Source organism: Papio anubis, chromosome 3, assembly GCF_008728515.1.
Source record: "Papio anubis isolate 15944 chromosome 3, Panubis1.0, whole genome shotgun sequence".
In the NCBI taxonomy this organism is placed as follows: domain Eukaryota; kingdom Metazoa; phylum Chordata; class Mammalia; order Primates; family Cercopithecidae; genus Papio; species Papio anubis.
Window position 1 is genome coordinate 171,103,666 of NC_044978.1, and position 22,607 is coordinate 171,126,272.

At 34.7% G+C, this 22,607-nt stretch overlaps 1 protein-coding gene across 4 annotated transcripts in view; it reads left to right on the plus strand.

Moving 5' to 3' along the window:
• The window catches only part of FBXL5 (F-box and leucine rich repeat protein 5), a 47,446-nt gene that overhangs the window by 21,756 nt on the left and 3,083 nt on the right, over positions 1–22,607 (plus strand). For all 4 annotated transcript variants that reach the window (XM_021938313.1, XM_003898503.4, XM_021938312.2 and 1 more), the window contains 7 exons: positions 1,079–1,265; positions 3,070–3,252; positions 8,916–9,041; positions 11,729–11,877; positions 12,826–12,908; positions 13,796–14,521; positions 18,336–18,484. In XM_021938313.1, coding sequence (XP_021794005.1) covers positions 1,079–1,265; positions 3,070–3,252; positions 8,916–9,041; positions 11,729–11,877; positions 12,826–12,908; positions 13,796–14,521; positions 18,336–18,484 — 1,603 coding nt within the window. The remainder of the gene's footprint in view (positions 1–1,078; positions 1,266–3,069; positions 3,253–8,915; positions 9,042–11,728; positions 11,878–12,825; positions 12,909–13,795; positions 14,522–18,335; positions 18,485–22,607) is intronic.

Sequence of the window (22,607 nt, forward strand, 5' to 3'; positions counted from 1 at the left end):
TCAGAGTTAAATCAGAAGACATGCATTGACTTGGGTATTTTTTCAGGGCCCCCCAACTCATTGTAATATACAGCCAGTGTTGAAACTACTGAATTAGTAGACTGACCAGTGTTTTTGAACTGTATGATACCCATCACAATTATCTGTGGAAGTGAAAACAAAACAAAAAAAGCCTTGTTTCCAACCTCTAAAGATTCTAATTCTGTAAATTGGAGGTTGGGACTAAGCATCTGTTTAGCAGAAGAAATCTCCATGGATAATTCTTATAGGAACCACTGTTGTAAAATAAGGATTTGAGGGAACATTTCTAAAATCCAGAAACAATATTGAAAAGTTAAGTGTTTCAGTAGAGTTCTGACTTTTATGGTTCCAATACAATGGGAACCATTCTCATGTGAGGCAGAGGCCCAGTTTGGGTGGAGTTCGGTTACTCTAGTACCAGAAGGCAGTTAACTGACCTAAACATCTAACAGAATGATTAAGAGTGTTTGACAGATTCTATAAAGGGAAAGCCTTCTAGTCCTCATACTTTAAAATTGTTTTGGGATTGATTTATTAACTGGAGAAACCATAACAAGAGGGATTTATTTTATTTATTTATTTTCTTTGAGATGGAGTTTTGGTCTTGTTGCCCAGGCTGGAGTGCAATGGCATAGTATCGGCTCGCCGCAACCTCTGCCTCCTGGGTTCAAGCGATTGTCCTGCGTCAGCCTCTCAAGTAGCTGGGATTATAGGCATGCGCCACTATGCCCGGCTAATTTTGTATTTTTAGTAGAGACAGGGTTTCTCTATGTTGGTCAGGTTGGTCTTGAACTCCTGACCTCAGGGGACCTACCCGCCTTGGCTTCCCAAAGTGCTGGGATTACAGGCGTGAGCCACTGCGCCTGGCCAGGATCTTCTTGATGTACTTTTCTCTGCAATTTTTAGATAAACTAACTCAGTGGTAATAACTAAAATTTTTATCTTTTTGAGATATATGATCATAATACGACATTTGAGCCGTTAATAATTTAAAAGGGTGTAGAGTGAAACAACACGAATTAAGCATCTTTCCTCATGAATATTTTGTTTAATTTAGGTTTTTCAGCCTATGTTAATGGAATATTTTACCTATGAAGAGCTTAAGGATATTAAAAAGAAAGTGATTGCACAACACTGCTCTCAGAAGGATACTGCAGAACTCCTTAGAGGTCTTAGCCTATGGAATCATGCTGAAGAGCGACAGAAATATTTTAAATATTCTGTGGATGAAAAGTCAGATAAAGGTGAGATTCATATATATAGATAAAGAACAATTTATTAGTTATAAGGTCATTGACATCTTACTGATATGAATTGTAGATTTTGGTTGAGGAATAATTTAAGTTAGGCCTGTACTGTGGTCAGTTAAAGGCGTTATTTTCATGTATCAATTTAATTGAAGACAATGGTTCTCATTTTAGAATTCAGTGTTGTGTATGATAATTTAACATATACTTGGGACGTATTCAGTGTATTGTTTCTTGAATGAATTTATATATGAGTGAATCCAAATTATTGAAAACTACCAGTACAGAGCACTGTCCTGCTCAAAACTGAGCAGTCAAAATTGTTGAAAACTACCATTACACAGAGCACTTTTGTGGTATCATCCTGCTTCCTGAGCTTTATTGACCATAGTGGCTGCTTTTCTCTTTCCTTGTGTTTTTTCATTGGTTTTCAAAATCAGTTTTCAAAATAATTTATTTTCATCCTTTCCTGTGTATCATTTTTTCAGCTTGTATCCAGTAATATTCAGAGGAACAAGTACTAGAGGCAGAGTTTTTCTGTGTTGTTACTCTGAAAATACAGATGAGAAAGGCAAATAAACTGCCTTTTTAAAAAATAAACTACTTCCTCAGTAATTATTTATGTTCACTTCTTCAAGATTGGCGGCAGCAATGGGATTTCTGTTAAAATAGCTTGAAGTTTTTTGAAATTGGTCCTTTTATTTTTATTTAACAATGTAGGTGAAATGCATGTTGAAACAAATAATTTTACAAGTTAAGCAATAATTAATCCCATAAAGCTTGTATGCCTTACTCTGAAATATAGCTTGTGCTTTAGTTACCAAGCTAAGACTTGTTGTGTCTGGTTTAATTGTAATTATAACATGGGATTTAAAAGCATCACACTTACTACATTTTATTTTCCCACTCCTTCAAAGCAAATTGTAGCTGTATTATGTTTAAAATATTTGGCATTTTAAAAGTGGTAGTTTAAAGAATGTGATCATAGCGTTTCTATATTTAAGTTACTTTGTGAAACAAATCAGATATATAAAGTACTCAAATTCTTCATATGACTTTAATGATGAATCTCTTATATTTTTTATTGTAACACCTCATTTTCATTTTTATTTTGGAAATTATTACTGAAATAATAGGTTTATATATCCATAAGTACTTCCTGCAATAGTTGCTGACAAAAGATTCCTTATCAACGTGAAACAACATCAGAAATATTTGCATTTTGTCATGTCACCTGCGACATAAATAATTGAAGTAGTTTAAAGCACCTCTAGGTTAAGGCAGTCAGATTTCGCAGACCTCTTGTATGAAATGTGAAAATCAAAGAGGGAATACAAGGAAGATTATTGACAGGAGTCATAATGCATAAATGGAAAAGGTCATGAGATTTGTGTGTGTCATTAAAAATGCCTTGGAGATCTCATAATCTGGCTGACTCTATACTTGTTGATTTAAAGCTGTATAACCTGTTTGGTTCCTTTTTCAAGTGATGCTACTTAATGCTACAAAGTGAGTATTGTTTTTTCTGTGATGCCTTTGTAAGAGGAAGTTAATTCTGTGTTCATTATTGTAGCTCCCACTGATGAAGTATGATTTGGGCCATGATAGTTTAACCCTACTTGTTCTTAACAAGTTTAACATCCCCATGTTACCTCTAATACATGTTATTTCATTTTCACATCTTGCAAGCAGGAAGGAGTTGACTTCAGGCACTGGATTTTGTTTATAGAAATGTGATTGTAATTTCTTACTGCATTTGCTCTTTAGCCTTTACTGGTAAAGTTTTTCTTTTTTATTTCAGAAGCTGAAGTGTCAGAACACTCCACAGGTATAACCCATCTTCCTCCTGAGGTAATGCTGTCAATTTTCAGCTATCTTAATCCTCAAGAGTTATGTCGATGCAGTCAAGTAAGCATGAAATGGTCTCAGCTGACAAAAGCTGGATCGCTTTGGAAACATCTGTACCCTGTTCATTGGGCCAGAGGTAGGTAAATGGGTTTTAAAAATATTTTCATATTTTTTTGTAAATGAATATTTATTTACATGAATCAGCAATGCCAGGGAGGGAAACTCTGAGAGATTCATCAAAAAGTAGATTTTATAGTTAGATGATGTGTTTTTGGTATATATATTTTTGGAAAACTAGCAATGCTGAAATTCATGGGTAAATTATAATGGTGTCTGCAATTAAAAAAATTAGGAAAATATATTTGTGGGAGGGAATGCAAAAAGATTGACAAAATGATAATTATTGAAGATAGGTGATAGATACATGGGGATTCATTATGCTAGTTCTTTCTGCTTTTGACTGTTTTTCAGAATTAAAAGTTAAAAATAAAATTAGTATGCTTTCAAAACTGCTTTAAATAATTATGTTTAATAATAATTATATGAATATTTTAAAAATACAGAATAAATTCTATAAAATTTAAGGGTGATACACCATTATGGCTCCATTTTGGTGATGGCTCAAAATAATTGTGAATCTGTTTCTGTCTTTGACCTATCTTTATTTGATTGGAAATGCCACATTCTCTGAATCACAGTTTCATATAATATCATTATAGTAAATTACTTTCACATGTGAACAGTTAAAGAAAATTTTCTTTTCATCAACATATAATGCAGTTATGGGTTAAATACAACTAATATAGCATACATTTTTTCTGTCACTGAATTAAACAATTTCTGCTAGGTGAGTTTTTTTTTTTTTTTTAAGGCAGAGTTTCGCTTGTGTTGCCCAGGCAAGAGTGCAATGGCGTGATCTTGGGTCACTGCAACCTCTGACTCCCAAGTTCAAGCGATTCTCGTACCTCAGCCTCCCAAGTAGCTGGGATTACAGGCGTGTACCACCACACCTGGCTAATTCCGTATTTTTAGTAGAGATGGAGTTTCACCATGTTGATCAGGCTGGTCTCAAACTCCTGACTTCAAGTGATCCACCTGCGTCGGCCTCCCAAAGTGCTGTAATTGCAGACGTGAGCCACCGTACCCGGTCCGGGGGAATATTAGCTTCCAAATTCACATAATTTTAAAAATTGTTTTCTGTTTATGACTTTATGTCTGATTTAAATTGTGAGTCTAATTTAAAAGCAGTTTTATTCATTACAATAACATATAGCACTTTTTTTTTTTTTTTTGAGACAGAGTTTTACTCTCGCCTAGTGGAACTCAGTGGCACGATCTCGGGATCACTGCAACCTCCACCTCCCAGGTTCAAGCAATTCTCCTGCCTCAGCCTCCTGAGAGCTGCGATTACAGGCGCCCGCCGCCATGACCGGCAGATTTTTTTGTATTTTTACTAGAGACGGGGTTTCACCATGTTGGTCAGGCTGATCTTGAACTCCTGACCTCAGGTGATCTACTCTCTCAAAGTGATGGGATTATAGGCTTGAGCCACTGTGCCCAGCCACGTATAGCACTTTTAAAATAAGCTGTTAGATTTTTTTTGAATGAAGCTATTTGGAATATTAGGTAGACTTATATCATCTAAATAATTAGAGTTGTTATGTGGGATAATTTTTTCTGTTAGTTGTAAGATAATGAAATATTTAGTAAAAAGTCAAGGCCAACATGGATGCAGAAAATATTTTCTCTGGCTATTTTTAATTCTTAAGAATTATTAAGAATTATGTCATGATTTGATATGAATGTCAAATGTGATAATGCTGTGCTAACTTTCATGAATTCACCTAAATCTCAAATATACTACTTTTTTCTGTTTTTAATATGTTTAAACAAAAAATTCCAATAAGCCCGGGCTCTACTAAAAAAATTTAAAAAATGCCTGGGCACGGTGGCTCACACCTGTAATCCCAGCACTTTGGGAGATTGAGGTGGGCAGATCACCTGAGGTCAGGAGTTCGAGACCAGCCTGGCCAACATGGCGAAACCCTGTCTCTTCTAAAAATACAAAAATTAGCCAGGCGTGGTAGCAGGCACCTGTAATCCCAGCAACTCAGGAGGCTGAGGCAGGGAGAATTGCTTGAACCTGGGAGGCAGAGGTTGCGGTGAGCTGAGATGTGCCATTGCACTCCAGCCTGGGCAACAGAGTGAGACTCTGTCTCAAAAAAAAAAATTAACAAAAATAAAAAAAATTAGCCAGACATGGTGGTACATGCCTGTAATCCCAGTTACTTGAGAGGCTGAGGTGGGAGGGAGGATCATTTGAACATGGGAAGTCAAGGCTGCAGTGAACCATGATCACACAATCTTGGTGACAGAGGGAAGACTCTGTCTTAGAAAAAAAAAAAAAAAAGAACCAGTAGAAATCGGATTTTATTTATTTCTAGTATGTGCTTTGAGTGGTTCTCAATCAAATTGATTTTTCCCCCTTCCAGGGGATATTTAAAATATGTGGAAGCATTTTTGTTTGCCCCATCTTTGGGTATCATACTGGCATCTACTGGGTAGAGGCCAGGATTGTTGCTAAGCACCCTGTAATCCACAGGATAGCTCCCAAAAACAATTACCCAGCCCAAAATGTCAGTAGTGTCAAGGTTGAGAAACTTTAATTTAGATGTAAAGAGTTCAGTAAATTGGCTGGGCACGGTGGCTCATGCCTGTAATATCCTAGCACTTTAGCAGGCCAAGGCAGGCAGATTGCCGGAGCTCAGGAGTTCGAGACTACCCTGGGCAACAAGGTGGAACCCGGTGTCTACTAAAATACAAAAAAAACCCAAAAAAAAACCCAGGCATGGAGGTGCATTCCTGTTATCCCAGCTACTTGGGAGGCTGAGGCACAAGAATCACTTGAGTCCAGACGGCAGAGGTTGCAGTGAGCCGAGACTGCGCCATTGCACCCCAGCCTGGGCAACAGAGTGAGACTCTGTCTCCAAAAAAATGAGTTCAGTAAATTGATTCTGCATAATCTGTCATTTCATGATCATATAATTTAGTTGCAGTACATTCTCCAGGATCTATGAATTTATAGTTTAGCTTTAGATTAATCTTTCCCTTTGCTTCTGTTCCCATCTACTTCTGACTACTGGTTGACTACAGAGTAGACAGTCCTGCTTCCTTTTATTAATTAGCTGTTACCATAATGAGGCTATTGTAGGAACCAGTGTGAAACAACAGCAGGGGAGAATGTTTGCTCGTTGTGATTTCTAAAATTTTATGCAAGACTTGATAATCATTAAGCTTATTTCTATAAAAGATAAAATTGAAAAACTTTATAGAGAGTAGGATACATAGCAGGTACATAGCAGACTCTATACATTTTTGTAGTTATTGTTCTGTTTCTATAGTTCGAAAGAGAAGGATTTACTTCGGGAAAATATGAACTATTGGTTAATTATTATTGTTAATTGAAGCCACCTGTCATAGTTCTTTTCAGTATGTCTGAAATGGAATCCTTTGCTGATTTCAGTGTAACTTTTTTTAAACCATAATTAAATATTTCTAAAAAATTGCCCATTGCCTGGGCAAAAACTGGAAGCATTCCTTTTGAAAACCGGCACAAGACAAGGATGCCCTCTCTCACCACTCCTATTCAACTTAGTGTTGGAAATTCTGGCCAGGGCAATCAGGCAAGAGAAAGAAATAAAGGGTATTCAATTAGGAAAAGAGGAAGTCAGATTGTCTCTGTTTGCAGGTGACATGATTGTTTATTTAGAAAACCACATCGTCTCAGCCCAAAATCTCCTTAAGCAGATAAGCAACTTCAGCAAAATCTCAGGATACGAAATCAATGTGCAGAAATCACAAGCATTCCTGTATACCAATAACAGACAAACTAGAGAACCAAATCATGAGTGAACTCTCATTCACAATTGCTACACAGAGAATAAAATACCTAGGAATAAAACTTAAAAGGGGATATGAAGGACTTCTTCAAGGAGAACTACAAACCACTGCTCAACAAAATAAAAGAGGACACAAATGGAAGAACATTCCATGCCCATGGATAGGAAGAATCAATATTGTGAAAATGACCATACTGTCCAAGGTAATTTGTAGATTCAGTGCCATTGCCATCAAGCTACCAATGGCTTTCTTCACAGAATTGGAAAAAACTACGTTAAAGTTCATGTGGAACCAAAAAAGAGCCTGCATTGCCAAGACAATCCTAAGCAAAAAGAACAAAGCTGGAGGCATCATGCTACCTGACTTCAAACTATACTACAAGGCTACAGTAACCAAAACAGCATGGTACTGGTACCAAAACAGAGATATAGACCAATGGAACAGAACAGAGGCCTCAGAAATGACACCACACATCTACAACCATCTGATCTTTGACAAACCTGACAAAAACAAGAAACAGGGAAAGGATTCCCTATTTAATAAATGGTGCTGGGAAAACTGGCTAGCCATATGTAGAAAGCTGAAACTGGATCCCCCCTTCCTTACACCTTATGCAAAAATTAATTCAAGATGGATTAAAGATTTAGATGTTAGACCTAAAACCGTAAAAACCCTAAAAGAAAACCTAGGCAGTACCATTCAGGACATAGGCATGGGCAAGGACTTCATGTCTAAAACACCGAAAGCAATGGCAACAAAAGCCAAAATAGACAAATGGGATCTAATTAAAGGCTTCTGCATGGCAAAAGAAACTACCATCAGGGTGAACAGGCACCCTACAGAATGGGAGAAAATTTTTGCCATCTACCCATCTGACAAAGGGCTAATATCCAGAATCTACAAAGAACTTAAACAAATGTACAAGAAAAAACCCCGTCAAAAAGTGGGCAAAGGATATGAACAGACAGTTCTCAAGAGAAGACATTTATGCAGCCAACAGACACATGAGAAAATGCTCATCATCACTGGTCATCAGAGAAATGCAAATCAAAACCACAAGGAGATACCATTTCACACCAGTTAGAATGGCAGTCCTTAAAAAGTCAGGAAACAACAGATGCTGGAGAGGATGTGGAGAAATAGGAACGCTTTTACACTGTTGGTGGGAGTGTAAATTAGTTCAACCATTGTGGAAGACAGTATGGCGATTCCTCAAGGGTCTAGAACTAGAAATACCATTTGACCCAGCGATCCCATTACTGGGTATATACCCAAGGGATTATAAATCATGCTACTATAAAGACACATGCACACATATGTTTATTGTGGCCCTATTCACAATAGCAAAGACTTGGAACCAATCCAAATGTCTGTCAGTGATATACTGAATTAATAAAATGTGGCACACATACACCATGGAATACTGTGCAGCCATAGAAAAGGATGAGTTCATATTCTTTGCAGGGACATGGATGAAGCTGGAAACCATCAGTCTTAGCAAACTATCACAAGGACAGGAAACCAAACGGTGCATGTTCTCACTCATAGGTGGGAATTGAACAAAGAGAACACTTGGACACAGGGCGGGGAACGTCACGCACTGGGTCCTGTCGGGGGGTGGGGGGCTGGGGGAGGGATAGCATTAGGAGAAATACATAATGTAAATGATGAGTTGATGGGTGCAGCAAACTAGCATGGCACATATATACCTATGTAACAAACCTGCGTGTTGTGCACATGTACTGTAGAACTTAAAAGTATTAAAAGAAAAATTGCTTATTGCCTAGGGCTCAGATGTTGTCTCTGTGTAGAGATTTTTATTGTAAATAGCTTAGTTTTCCATTATTGCAGGCAATCTGATATTATTTTGATCCTTTTACTTGTTTATTCATCGTGTAGGTGACTGGTATAGTGGTCCCGCAACTGAACTTGATACTGAACCTGATGAAGAATGGGTGAAAAATAGGAAAGACGAAAGTCGTGCTTTTCATGAGTGGGATGAAGATGCTGACATAGATGAATCTGGTAAGCTTGTTTGAAATTAAAATTATTACATAGTGTTTTAATAATTATATATTAAGTACTTATAATTAATAAGTACTAATAATTAGGTATTAGATTTATGTAGTTTGTGTTTTCTAAAGAAACGTGTTTCTACGCCTACTACTTTTTAAAATTTGAAGGAATAATAACATTTTAAATTAATTGTTTGAAGTACTTTAAAGAGTGCGTAGGATTATTTCTCTTGTTTTTATATTAAAATAAAAAACCAGAAAATGGTACCTTTTTTTCTTATGGAAATAATGTATGTTTATTATAGTGCTTTATAGTTTACAATGTGATTTTAGCGCCACTTCAGATGATCAGTTGTGCAGCATCTATTGAGTCATGTGTGGCTTGAGGGAAATAGGATGAAACTGTTAAGTTGACTTACTCATTTGTAAATAGTCTTAATATTTGCCTAATAAGGTTATTGTAGAATTAAGAGGTAATATACATAAATATTCTTTGTAAATGGTAAGGGCTTACAAAAACTAATGTAGCCATTCATTAAACACTGTGGGAGAGTTCAAGGGTGGATAAGACTTAATCGCCACTCCAAAGAATTCACAAATGAGAGAGAATTTAGAAAACATAATTTTTTTTTTTAAATTTATTTTTTATTATTATTATACTTTAAGTTCTAGGGTACATGTGCATAACGTACAGGTTTGTTACATATGTATACTTGTGCCAAGAAAACATAATTTTTACTTTAAGGTACATGTTGGAAAAATGCTGTCATACTTGTGCAGAGAGATGCTGTTTGAAAGTGTGAGGAGGAAGACAAATTCTGTCTTGGATATTCTAGATAATACTTACTAAAAGATGGTAAAATAGTAAAAAATGAACAGGTGAGACATTCTTCTAGTTGGTAAAACTGAAACTATAGGAACTTTTTATAAAGTTACCTGCTTAAAGTAGTTTGATCTGGCAAAAGAACTAAATGTGGAAAAAAGAAACATGGAAAGTAACAGTGCAAGTATAAAGATTGTTATATCAGCAGCTAAAGTAGTTTATTTTTATGAAAAGCAGATGCGCTACATTTTGATAAAAAGATTCAAAATGTCATAGATAAGGAAAAGGTCTATTCTAGTTATGATAGATTTGGTGATGTGCTTACCTGTGGCAGGCATTGTTTTAGGTATGAAGGATCTAATGGTGAACAAAATGGAAAAAAAAAGAAAAAACTGGCCCTTGTTGAGCTTAAAATTTAGAGACAGGAGGCAGACAATAAATACAGGTAAAATATATTCCGTATTAGATGGTGACAAGTGTTGTGGAGAAAAATAAAACAAGGAAAACATGCCAAGAAGAATTTAAAATTGTAGTTTTAAATTGAGTGATTAGTTAAGGTCCTTTGAGAAATTTGAGTAAAGACCTGAAGGAAATGAGGTATTTGCTCAGATGTCAACTTAAGGAAGTCTCAGTTCATTCATTCTGGAAAATTAATTCATAATACCTGTGGTAAGAATTTTGAAGGTTCTAACAAATTCAGTATATTTGTCTCAATACTTGAAGATGGAGCAAAGACTGTCGATTTCCTTGATATCGAAAAGGAAAAGTTAAGGGTATAAAGATTGAGCCTTTTTAGATAATGTATCTGTTGATTATTAAAGACTAAACTGCTATTTACTTCAGTGCTTTTTTCAGTTTAACTGCCTTGTCTTTACTTGTCCTAAGAAGTTATTGTTTTTCATAGAATGTTTAACTTTCTTAAAAAAGATTTCACAGTTCCAATTACCTTGATTTGATCATCACACATTGTATACAGGTATCAAAGTATCACATGTACCCCCAAAATATGTATAATTATTGTATATCAATAAAAAATTAAAAATTTAAAAATTTCATAGTAAATAGTGTACCTTTAGATAGTGAGGGCCAAAGTAATTTTTATCTCCTTATATTTTATCTTCGTGTGCGTGTGTTTGTGTGTGTCTGTGTCTGGCTAAAGGACGAATTTAGGATACTATCTAAACAAGGAACCATGAGTAACAAATTCTTTTAGTTTATATCCTTTTGTCTGCTATACTTAGTTTTGTTTTAAATGAGACTTCCTTAACTTGTTCTGTTAAATCGTTTTATGTTTAAAGACATTCAAATTGGTAAGAATAATAACAATAGGATCCTGAGAAAGGCAATACAATACAGTTATTCATTCTTTTTAGTGTAGTTTGTTTTTTTCCTTTTTTCGAATTGGAGTTTATAGTGTTTTCATGGTGGATGTTACAGTAGTACATTCTGTTGTAAACATCCAAGCTTTACAGAAGTTATTAAGTAAAACCAAAAGCCATGTCATTTTTAACTTCTTAGAAATTCTTAACTACTTTCTTTTGCTTGATTCATTATGATCAGGCTAATTTAGTTGAGTTTCAAATCTTTTCTAGCTTTGTGTCCTTTTTAGTTATGTGGAATCAATGATAGTACGTTTTACTATGGATCATTTTTCTTTTAATACCATATTTTCTTTTCTCTTGAAAACTTTTACTGTTCTTTTTAGTTTTCACATTTTTTTCCGAAACTTTCTCATTGCCTAAAAATGGGATTATTTACATAAGAAAGTATAAGGATAGCACAAAGTATTTCATATTTAACAATTTGGTGAGTCCTTGAGTAGCTTAATTATTATCAGTTTATCAAGTTCTTAGACTTTTTAATTCATGTTACAGAAGAGTCTCCGGAGGAATCGATTGCTATCAGCATTGCACAAATGGAAAAACGTTTACTCCATGGCTTAATTCATAACGTTCTACCATATGTTGGTACTTCTGTAAAAACCTTAGTATTAGCATACAGCTCTGCAGTTTCCAGCAAAATGGTATGTTTAAATTAACACTAGTTTGGGTATTAAGAAAAATCGCATGATAAGACTTTGGTTTGCTCATTCCTGAGTTTAATTAAGGGCAAACAAACCCCCAAAATGATTATTGAGTGCCTTCCTATGGGTAGGCATACACTGCTAGGTTACTTATTATTTCATTGCGGTTCTCACAACAATCTTTGTAGCATAATTATCATTACCTATGTGTTATAGATGAGGAAACTGACTAGAAGAGGTTAAACATTTTATTCAGTTTCACAGATGTTAAGTGATAAAGCCCAGTTTTATGTAATTTTTAAAATAATATGTAAGACATGGTAAGATGGGCAAATGAGATGAAAACACTGTTTCATGAAAGTAGATCTTATGACTTCCTACATCAGAATCTTGAGTGTTCCTTAAAAATGTAAATTTCTTGGTTTAGTCTCATAACTGCTAAAACAGATTCTTGGGCGGGTGCGGTGGCTCATGCCTGTAATCCTAGCACTTTGGGAGGCTGAGGTGGGCGGATCACAAGGTCAGGAGTTCAAGACCGGCCTGGCCAATATGGTGAAACCCCATCTCTACTAAAAATACAAAAATTAGCCGGGTGCAGTGGCGCACACCTGTAGTCTCAGCTACTCAGGAGGCTGAGGCAGAAGAATCGCTTGAACCTGGAAGGCGGAGGTTGCAGTGAGTCGAGATCCTGCCACTGCCCTCCAGCCTGGGCGACAGAGTGAGACTCTGTCTCAAACAAACAAACAAACAAACAACAAAAAAAAACCACAAAAAGATTGTCAGGGATTTGAGCCCAGAATTTTTATTTTGTACTCTATTCAAGTGTTTTTTTTTTTTTTTTAATATTCACGAAAGTTTGTGATCTAGATTATGTTTACTAATAGTCATCTGTTACTTAGCTAACTGAAGTTCTGCAGATCTTCACAGTGACAATTTTTTCCCTCTTAGGTTAGGCAGATTTTAGAGCTTTGTCCTAACCTGGAGCATCTGGATCTTACCCAGACTGACATTTCAGATTCTGCATTTGACAGGTTAGTTATTTTAAGCAATTTAAATATAATGAAAAACTATTTTGTAAGGTTTCATTTATATAATTGCAATTTAATCATACTATTATTTTTTACTATCAAATATCAGTCATGTCTGACTATAATTTGATAGCACCCTCCAGTTCTTCACCTCTTGTTCATGGGTCCCAGCTGATCCAAAAATTCCATCTGTATCATCTTACAATCTGTATAGTCCTATATTTTGTCTAGGCCCTTGAGCCCTGCTGTGCAACCATGTAGATTGGTATTATATGTTTTTAAGAAGTTTTAGTTTTAGTTGGGCTCTAAGTGCCATTTGGCAAAGCTCCCTGTTAGATTCTTCACAGTTACTCTGAAATAGTATAACTTTCTTCAAGCCACCTCCTTCCCAGAGTATATCTCTTTGACCACCAATTCTCTGTATTCTTGCTCACTCCTTCTTTCCCACCCAACCATTTATATCAGCACCTTTTTTCCTGCTGCAGAGGAAGAGGTATACTCTTCTCTGGTTAAAGCTAACCCTCTATCTTCCTAGAGCTTGTTTCTTACGGATCTTCCTCATTAACCATTAGTTATTATTCTCTTTCTTTCATGTGTTTGCACCCTTACTTCTGCTGATTACTTTTAGGGTAATAAACTTAAGTCTTCCCATCCTTACCCCTCTCACATCCTACCTTTCTGTTAGGTTAGGAATACTCTGACTTCCTAATTACTCTCATTGAGTTTTTGTATCCCTAGTGTTAAGAATAGTACGTTAACAATAGATATTCAGTAAATACTTAAGTGATTATATTAGATGTAAAATCTTCTAGTTTTAATCACATACATGTAGTCAAATGCTTTTGAAAAATTTAATAATATTCATTAATAGTCTTGTCTTTTATTTATAGTTGGTCTTGGCTTGGTTGCTGCCAGAGTCTTCGGCATCTTGATCTGTCTGGTTGTGAGAAAATCACAGATGTGGCCCTAGAGAAGATTTCCAGAGCTCTTGGAATCCTGACATCTCATCAAAGTGGCTTTTTGAAAACATCTACAAGCAAAATTACTTCAACTACATGGAAAAATAAAGACATTACCATGCAGTCCACCAAGCAATATGCCTGTTTGCACGATTTAACTAACAAGGGCATTGGAGAAGAAATAGATAATGAACACCCCTGGACTAAGCCTGTTTCTTCTGAGAATTTCACTTCTCCTTATGTGTGGATGTTAGATGCTGAAGATTTGGCTGATATTGAAGATACTGTGGAATGGAAACATAGAAATGTTGAAAGTCTTTGTGTAATGGAAACAGCATCCAACTTTAGTTGTTCCACATCTGGTTGTTATAGTAAGGACATTGTTGGACTAAGGACTAGTGTCTGTTGGCAGCAGCATTGTGCTTCTCCAGCTTTTGCATATTGTGGTCACTCATTTTGTTGTACAGGAACAGCTTTAAGAACTATGTCAACACTCCCAGAATCTTCTGCAATGTGTAGAAAAGCATCAAGGACTAGATTGCCTAGGGGAAAAGACTTAATTTACTTTGGGAGTGAAAAATCTGATCAAGAGACTGGACGTGTACTTCTGTTTCTCAGTTTGTCTGGATGTTATCAGATCACAGACCATGGTCTCAGGTGAGTTATCAATTCCAGAATATTAAGAAGTAGATGTGTTCTCATTTCCAAATGGAATATAAAAATTTTGATCTAAGTCATTCTTTTCAGTTGATTTACTTAAGCAAAAAGAGTTAACCAAGATCTGCTCTACTTCAGTGTTGGACCAATGTAACTTCTGTTATTAGTATGAAGTTTCATTTCTGTCAGTTCAAATCCATTGTGATATATGGAAGAACATAAATTTGAAAGTTTAATAAATAGTAAATGGCTACATCACATATTTTAAGGTACTTTAGTGGATGAATAAGGTACAATTTTTTCTCAAGAACATGTAACAAGAAAATGTGCATATTCTGCTGCTGTGTATTATTTCTGTATGTTACAGTTTTATATTGAGGGTTTTGGAAAATGTAGGCTGTCTGTGGAAGTCATTTAGTCCAACTACATGGCTGTTAAGTGTTTACAAAAGCCAAAACTGAGCTACAGTTTCATATGTAGCTAGAGGTTAGAAATTTTGGTCTTTGATCATGATCAGCTTACCTTCTGTTGCTTTTTTAAGTCATAAGGAGGACGTGTGGAAGAAGTTCTGCAGTTTCTTTTCTGGTTTTTTTTTTTTTTGTGAGCATAATCTTTAGCAGATTAAACCGACTTTTTTTGTTTGTTTGTTTTTTAACCTCCTAGAGGAAAGAAGGGCTGGAGGTGACACATATATCAGCCCAGACAGGTAGCTCTTTTCAGCAGCTAGGTTCTATATGTTTTATAGGACCCACTTCAAGATTTGTTAGGTTATGAGTTACTCTTATGCACTGTTGGAGAAAATACCATGGTTCACTAACTTGGGAGCATGGCAGACTTGATGTAGATTGATCTTGTTTTTTTTCTGTATAACTGGCTTTGTGTACAATACTTAACCTTATGCTTTGAGGCTTATGTAAGAGGAATACATATAAGGCATCTAACAATGATACAGAATAGATTTTCAGTAAGTGGAAGCTGATGTGCAGTAAGCGATTATCTTTGACATGAGCCTTTGGAAATTGGATACATGTTTTTCTTTGATAATGGGATGTCGAATATTTTATAATGAAAAATTCTGCCAGCATAAAACTTAATACCCCCTACTATTATAAAATATACTTAACATGAAATTATTATAAAAGTTTTTCATAAGTCATATACAGTAACCAAAAGTGTTTTCCCTGAGGTAACTGGTATAACTGTGCTTTGACTGCTGTGAATCATTTCATTAATTTTCAGTTTTCTCAAATCCAAGTGCATATGTTGTAATTTTAAAAAATAAAGATAACTTTATTCTGAGTTTTATTCTTTAAAATAATTTTATTACAAGTATGTATTCCTAACTGTAATATGATTTTGTTTTTGAATGCAACTTGATTTTAGAAAGTAAAAGCGATTTTTAGTTCAGTTTAAAACCTAGTAATTCATTTTTCATTGTCATTTTTTCACTACCATCATACCTTATTAAAATTTATTTATAACTCTGTTCAGTTTGCATTTTCAATATGACCAGTTTTTGTGTTTTTTTTCAAAGAATGAAGTAATACATGTGACCTCTCAGAGCTGCAATGACTTCTGACCATGTGACAGTTTTCTTCTCTTTTAGTTTTTTAGGATGTTTTTAAAAATAACCCAGAACTTATTAAAATTTTATATAATTAATTGATTTCAAAGTTTTTTTTTTTGCTTTCAAAGTATTTAGAAACTCTTCTAGTATAAGGTTTTGGAAAACACTAGAAGGGAGCACACTTTTTAAAAGCAGGTGACCCCAGGGCAAACTTGTATCCTCACTGAACTACTGCAGCTGATGCTTTCTTGAAAGCAGCACCTCCTGGCTGGAGGCCAACCAACACACTAAACAAAACTACACACAAGGACCCTCACAGAGTCCACTTCAGTCCTGTCCTATCTCTACTGGAGCAAGTGCTGGTACCCATGGCTGAGAGACCTGAAGACAGATCACATCACAGGACTCATCACAAACACTCCCCAATAAAAGCCTGGAGTCCAGCAGCTCTGCTGGGTGGCTAGACCCAGAAAAGAAATAACAATTATGGCAGTTTGGCTCTCAGGAAGCCCCATCCCTAGGGGAAGTGGGAAGAGCACCACATCAAGGGAGCACCCTTGTGGGACAAAAGAATGTGAATAATAGCCCTTGAGCTAGATCTTCCCTCTGACATAGTCTACCCCAATGAGAAGGAACCAGAAAAACAATTCTGGTAATATGACAAAACAAGGTTGTTTAACACCCCCAAAGGAACACACTAGCTCAACAGCAGTGGATCCAAATGAAGAAGAAATCTCTGAATTGCCACAAAGGGGAAATCAGAAGGTCAATTACTAAGCTACTCAAAGAGGCACCAGAGAAAAGTGAATACAAACTTAAAGAAATAAAAAAAAAAAAAGTTATAGGATACGGATGGAAAAATCTCCAGAGAAATTTATAGCATAAATAAAAAACAATCTCAACGTCTGGAAATGAAGGACACACTTAGAGAAATGCAAAATGCACTGGAAAGTCTCAACAATAGAATTGAACAAACGAAAGAACTTCAGAGGTTGAAGAGAAGGTTTTCAAATTAACCCAACCTGACAAAGAAAAAAGAATTAAAAAAATAAAAAATGAGTGAAGCCTCCAAGAAGTTTGGGATTATGTTAAATGACCAAACCTAAGAATAATTTGTGTTCCCAAGGAAGAAGAGAATTTTAAAAGTTTGGAAAACATATTTGAGGGAATAATCAAGGAAAATTTCTCTGGCCTTCCTAGAGATCTGAACATCCAAATAGAAGAAGCCACCTTTTAATTTTATCCTGTTTACGTAAATACTGCTTTTATTCTTCTAGGTGTGCCATTAGGTTTTATTTTTTATTGAAATGTAATTAACATACCATAAAATTTACTGCTTTTTAAAAGTATACAATTCAGTGATTTTTTAGTATATTTACAGGGTTGTTCAACCATCCACCACAGACTAATTCAAAACATTTTCATCATCCCAAAAAGAACCCCATACTTAGTAGTAGTCACTTCTCACTCCCCCTTTCCCCAGCCTCTGGTAACCATGAATCGACTTTGTGTCTATGTGGATTTACCTATTCTAGAATGATAATATTAATGGAATCATTCAATATGTGGCCTTTAGTATCTGGCTTTTTAAAATTAGGTTTATGTGCTCAAGGTTTATGCTTGTTATACTATATGTCAGTAGTTTGTGGCTGCAGATTATTTAATTGTATGGATATACCACATTTTATTTATCCATTTATTAATGGACATTTGAGTTGTTTCCACTTTCTAAGTGTTATGAATAATGCTACTATGAACATTCATGTGCAAGTTTTTGTGTAAACATATGGTTTTAATTCTCTTGAGTATATACCTAGGACAGGAATTGCTGGGTCATATGCTAGGTGTATCTATACTTTTTTTTTTTTAGAAACTGCCCCACTGCTCATTAGGTTTTAAGCTTCAGTAATTTTCTTGATAATTTTTACTTACTAATACAATTGGGTAGGAGAATGAACATTACAACTCCAGGGTTCAGTACTTCCTCGAAGAATTAAGTTGTCATGATGTTCTTGTAAAGAACAGTTTTATAGATTTCTTTATTGAATGTCATTAGGAAAAATGTTGAACATTTTCTTAAATGTATTTCTGCCTAAGGATGAGGTTAGTTATCAGTGTTTTACAGAAATTCTTACATTTTCTCATTACCATATTGAAAAGTATGTAAAATAGTGGTTCAGTGGACCGTAGGAATACAAACACTTCGGAGATGAATATCTTTTAACTGTCAAATTATTTTTCTTACAGGGTTTTGACTCTGGGAGGAGGGCTGCCTTATTTGGAGCACCTTAATCTCTCTGGTTGTCTTACTATAACTGGTGCAGGCCTGCAGGATTTGGTTTCAGCATGTCCTTCTCTGAATGATGAATACTTTTACTACTGTGACAACATTAACGGTAATGCCTTTTAACAATGCAATAATTTTGAAGGAATTAATTTAAACTTTTTTAGCAGTTCTAATAATTTTTCCATTTAGTTTTCTAGATTGCTAATTACCAGACTGTCTTACTTTCAGATTTAGTTAAATTTGATAAAATTTTAAAATTACATTTTCATTAATATCTTGAAAGGTAAGTTTTTCTTGCAGATGTATATTCTAAATATCCATTGTGTCAGACTTTTGAGGCATGTAATAGTGTAATCAAAAATGGTAACTTAATAGAAGTACTAAAATTCTTCTTTAAAAGTTTTGGATATTCCTCTAGAGTTCTGTAGCGCTCATTAAGAATTTAGAACTATTTATGTTCTAGATATACTGCTTTCTTAGGGATGATAGACTCATTTTTCTTGTAAGACGGCTTTATCAAATATAGAAAAATGAGGACTTTAGTAATGTGGACTTCCAGAGTTTCTGGATCTGATGTCAACTCTTACTGAAGATTGAAGGGAGTTGTAGTATTGAGAAGAGGCTGAGATGCTTTAGACATGATTAGAATTCCTATAGTGTTTTGGAAATTGATTCCTGAACCTACTTTCAAAAATCACAAGAAATATTTCTTGATTTTGTTCTTTTAAACATATTCTACCCTACAGTGGGCTTATTGAACATGCTTTTTCAAAGTATGTTCAATGCCTTTTTGCACATTTGATAGTCACTGATAGAGACTGAATTTCCCAGAAGCATAAGAAGCTGCTCTTCTGTTATTAATAAGCAAATCAACCTCCTGTATTTATAACTGGAGAAAATTTTAAATGGCTCAGACTACTGTGTACCTGTCTTTTTATACTACGCCGTATTGTCTTTGAGTGCCCAATTCACCTTAAGTGACAGGAAAATCAACAAAATTTTTCTCAGGCAGAACAATTGACAGGAGTCAGGAAGACCAGAGGGAGTAATGACATACCAGAAAGTGGAGAAATGAACAAATCTGCTATTTCTCGAGATTAGATTTTCCTTAAAATATGTAAGAGGAAACTGAAGATTGCAGCTCTCTTATTTCTGGAATCACATTGTTATACAGGAGATGACCTCCCATGTTCTTGATATATCAACACTAAGTTGGACATTTCTTGTTTTCTGTTGCCTTCTGTGTATAATCAAGGGATGGCCAAAGGGAATGTCATCGTAGTTGGTTAAAGTGAATGTCACTGTAGTTGCAACATGCTAAGCCTATGAAAACAAAGTGTGATTGATGCAGTGAAGCTGTTATTTTTGTGGATGCTCTGGATTTGAGACAGGAGTTTTGTTTTGTTAATATAAAGTTGTTTCATTGTAGGTTTAGTGCTATACTTTCTAAGGCTTATAGGACATATTATCCAGAGTAATTAATAAGCAATTTTTTTTATCAGAAAATTTTATTTGTATGTTGCACTTGAATTTTTCATACTGATTTCAGCATAGGTTATGCTTCGGAATAAATCTCACTATCAAATTCATCATTTATTTTTGGGTACATAGATGTTACTGGGTAGAGGGAGGGGACTGGGTTTCAGATTGTTTTTATGCTTACTTGTTTTATGTTTATATGTTTTTAAACTTTGAAAAAATTTAGATGATGGGATAAAATGAAGTACTTAAAATCTTTTGCACTTTGTCCTTATGCATTTCCTCTAAACTCGTTTTGAATATGTAGTTTCAGAGGAGCTACTATATTCCTATTGTTGAATGTAAAAGTTTTTTTGGATAAATGACTGATTTTTTAAAATAAATGAATTGTAATGAAGATATCTGACTGAAAGATTTGAAAGGAAATTGCAGTGCTTGTATAATCCAATATTAACTCTCCTTTTATAGCTTATTGAAACATGATTTGGGGGAATGGAAAGCCTTTAAAATTTACAGGGTGACTTGTTATATAACTTGTGTCTGAGTTCCACATAGGTTGTTGTTAAAGCAATGCTCTCTTATAGTCTTTTCCTTAAAAGGATATGTGGACAACCTAGAAAGTGTTAGAATGTAGTTGTGTTGTATCCAGTTTTGCAAGATGACACTTGTTCCAGTATCTTTCAAAACAGCTCAGCTTGTATAGTAGATACCTAGTGAATGCTCAGGGTCCTCCTTGTTACTATTTTTATTAATTCTGAAAGTGGTCAGTGTGTTTTAATACTTGGTATTAGAACAATGGAGAAATGTATTTAGGTGACAAATTACATTTCCAATATTTGAAAGTAACATTTAACTAAAAATACATTTTTTAAAAGAAAACATGTATAGTTAACTATCAGATTACTAAATATAAAAGAAGTAAATACTGATAAACATTAGTCATTAAGTAATACATGATAAGTAAAGCAGAATGCACTAGCAGAGATTTTGGAGATGATAAGTTAGTTATCATGTATTCAAGCAGTAACTACCTTGAGCAAGACACTGTACGTAAAGTGTCTTGATATAAAATGCAAATCTAGATTCTTCTGAATGATTCTTTATGACTTAAATTTATTTGATAAGATTTGAATATAAAAGTCTTCTTAGCCATAACATTAAAATTTTTTTGTTAACATTTAAGAAGTGTTAAATGGAATAGCATAGTTGTAGAGCTGTGAAGAACGTATGAACAATGACACAAAATAAACTTTTTTACTGATTTGCATTTCAATGTGTGTATAATTTATAAATTAAGATAGATTAGCTCATAGTTTTAGAGGTGACCCAGTCTCAGATGATGTGCTCTTTTATGTTTCTAATTTAAGTTAAAGAGGAATTAAAGGTAAGTGAAGGTAAGTGCAGATATACAGCATAAGTAATATACTTAGAACCCAGTAAAAACAAGTTATTTAGTAATAAAAATCTGGAGAAATAATAGCTAACCTGATACTTCCTATCATCTGATACTTAAAAATGCTTCTTATAAGATTATTCCTTACCATGCATTTAAATATTTTAATGATTATTCAATTATATTTTTCTATTTTCTTTATTATTCTTTAATGTAATTTAGGCTTTATATATCTTAACCATTTGGGTTCTCTATCCTACACTGAGATGGAAGTTTGCTGGTGATAAGTCAAATATTTAAAGGGAACTACCTTGTGAATTGTCTTTGTCTATTAAAGCATAGCTGTCTACCTGGCAATCCATCATATCTTCGTCATATTTCTTTCTAATGCTCCCTCACCTTTTCTGTTGTCCATTTATTCTGTTGTCCATTTATTCATTTTTCTGAACAGTCCTTTTGTGTTACTTTAAGGATTTTATTGTTGATGTTGCTTATACTTTCTATGTTTTGGAAGGTGCTGGTCTCCTGTTTCTATAATGTGATACTGAATTTAAAACAGTGCTTGTCTTCATTTTTGTTTTGACTCAGGCCTTCAGCAAATCCTTTAATGGATGCTGTCACTTTTATGATTATTGGGATCAAATACCAGTAACTACTCTATTATTAACCTTATCAAAGGATTGTAGTTTTGAGTCATTTAATATTACAGTTACTGATTAAGTTCCTATAGGCTTCTTTAAACAGATTCTGCTTTCAAATTTGAAAACAATATATTAATTCTCTCTCTTTACTCTGTACACTTAGAATCTCACTGAAACTCAATTCTAGTGAACTTAGAATGTATTCAGAGTTCTTGCTTATATTCATGTAAAATGTGCCTACTCAGTGAGTGGGCACATTTTACATGAATATAAGCAAGAACTTTGTTTTGTGATAAATAAAGAGATGCTGACAGTAGGTTTGTGCTTTTTACCTAATACAGGGTAAGAACTTTTATTCCTACATTTTTCTTCCCCCATTATCTCTGCAATCATCCCTTAGACTTCAAGAGCAAAATGACCCAGGTAGCTAGGGTAGAAACTGAGCATGTGGACCCTACATCTTTTGGGGAGGATGGTGAAAAACTGTGTCGTGTCACGTTAGATCTGAATCTCTAGGAGAATAGCTTTTTTGATCTGTTTGCTCCTTTGAGTCTCCCTTTTACTTTATCCTTTGAAAATCAGTTGCATACTTCACTTCCATTGCTTGCAGGCATGGCGTATGATTTTTCTCAGGCTACTGTTGAAATTTAGCATAATATTTCTCCTTTACCTTTCTGTCCTTTAAAAAAAAAATAGGACTATAGTAAGTCCTCAGTGTT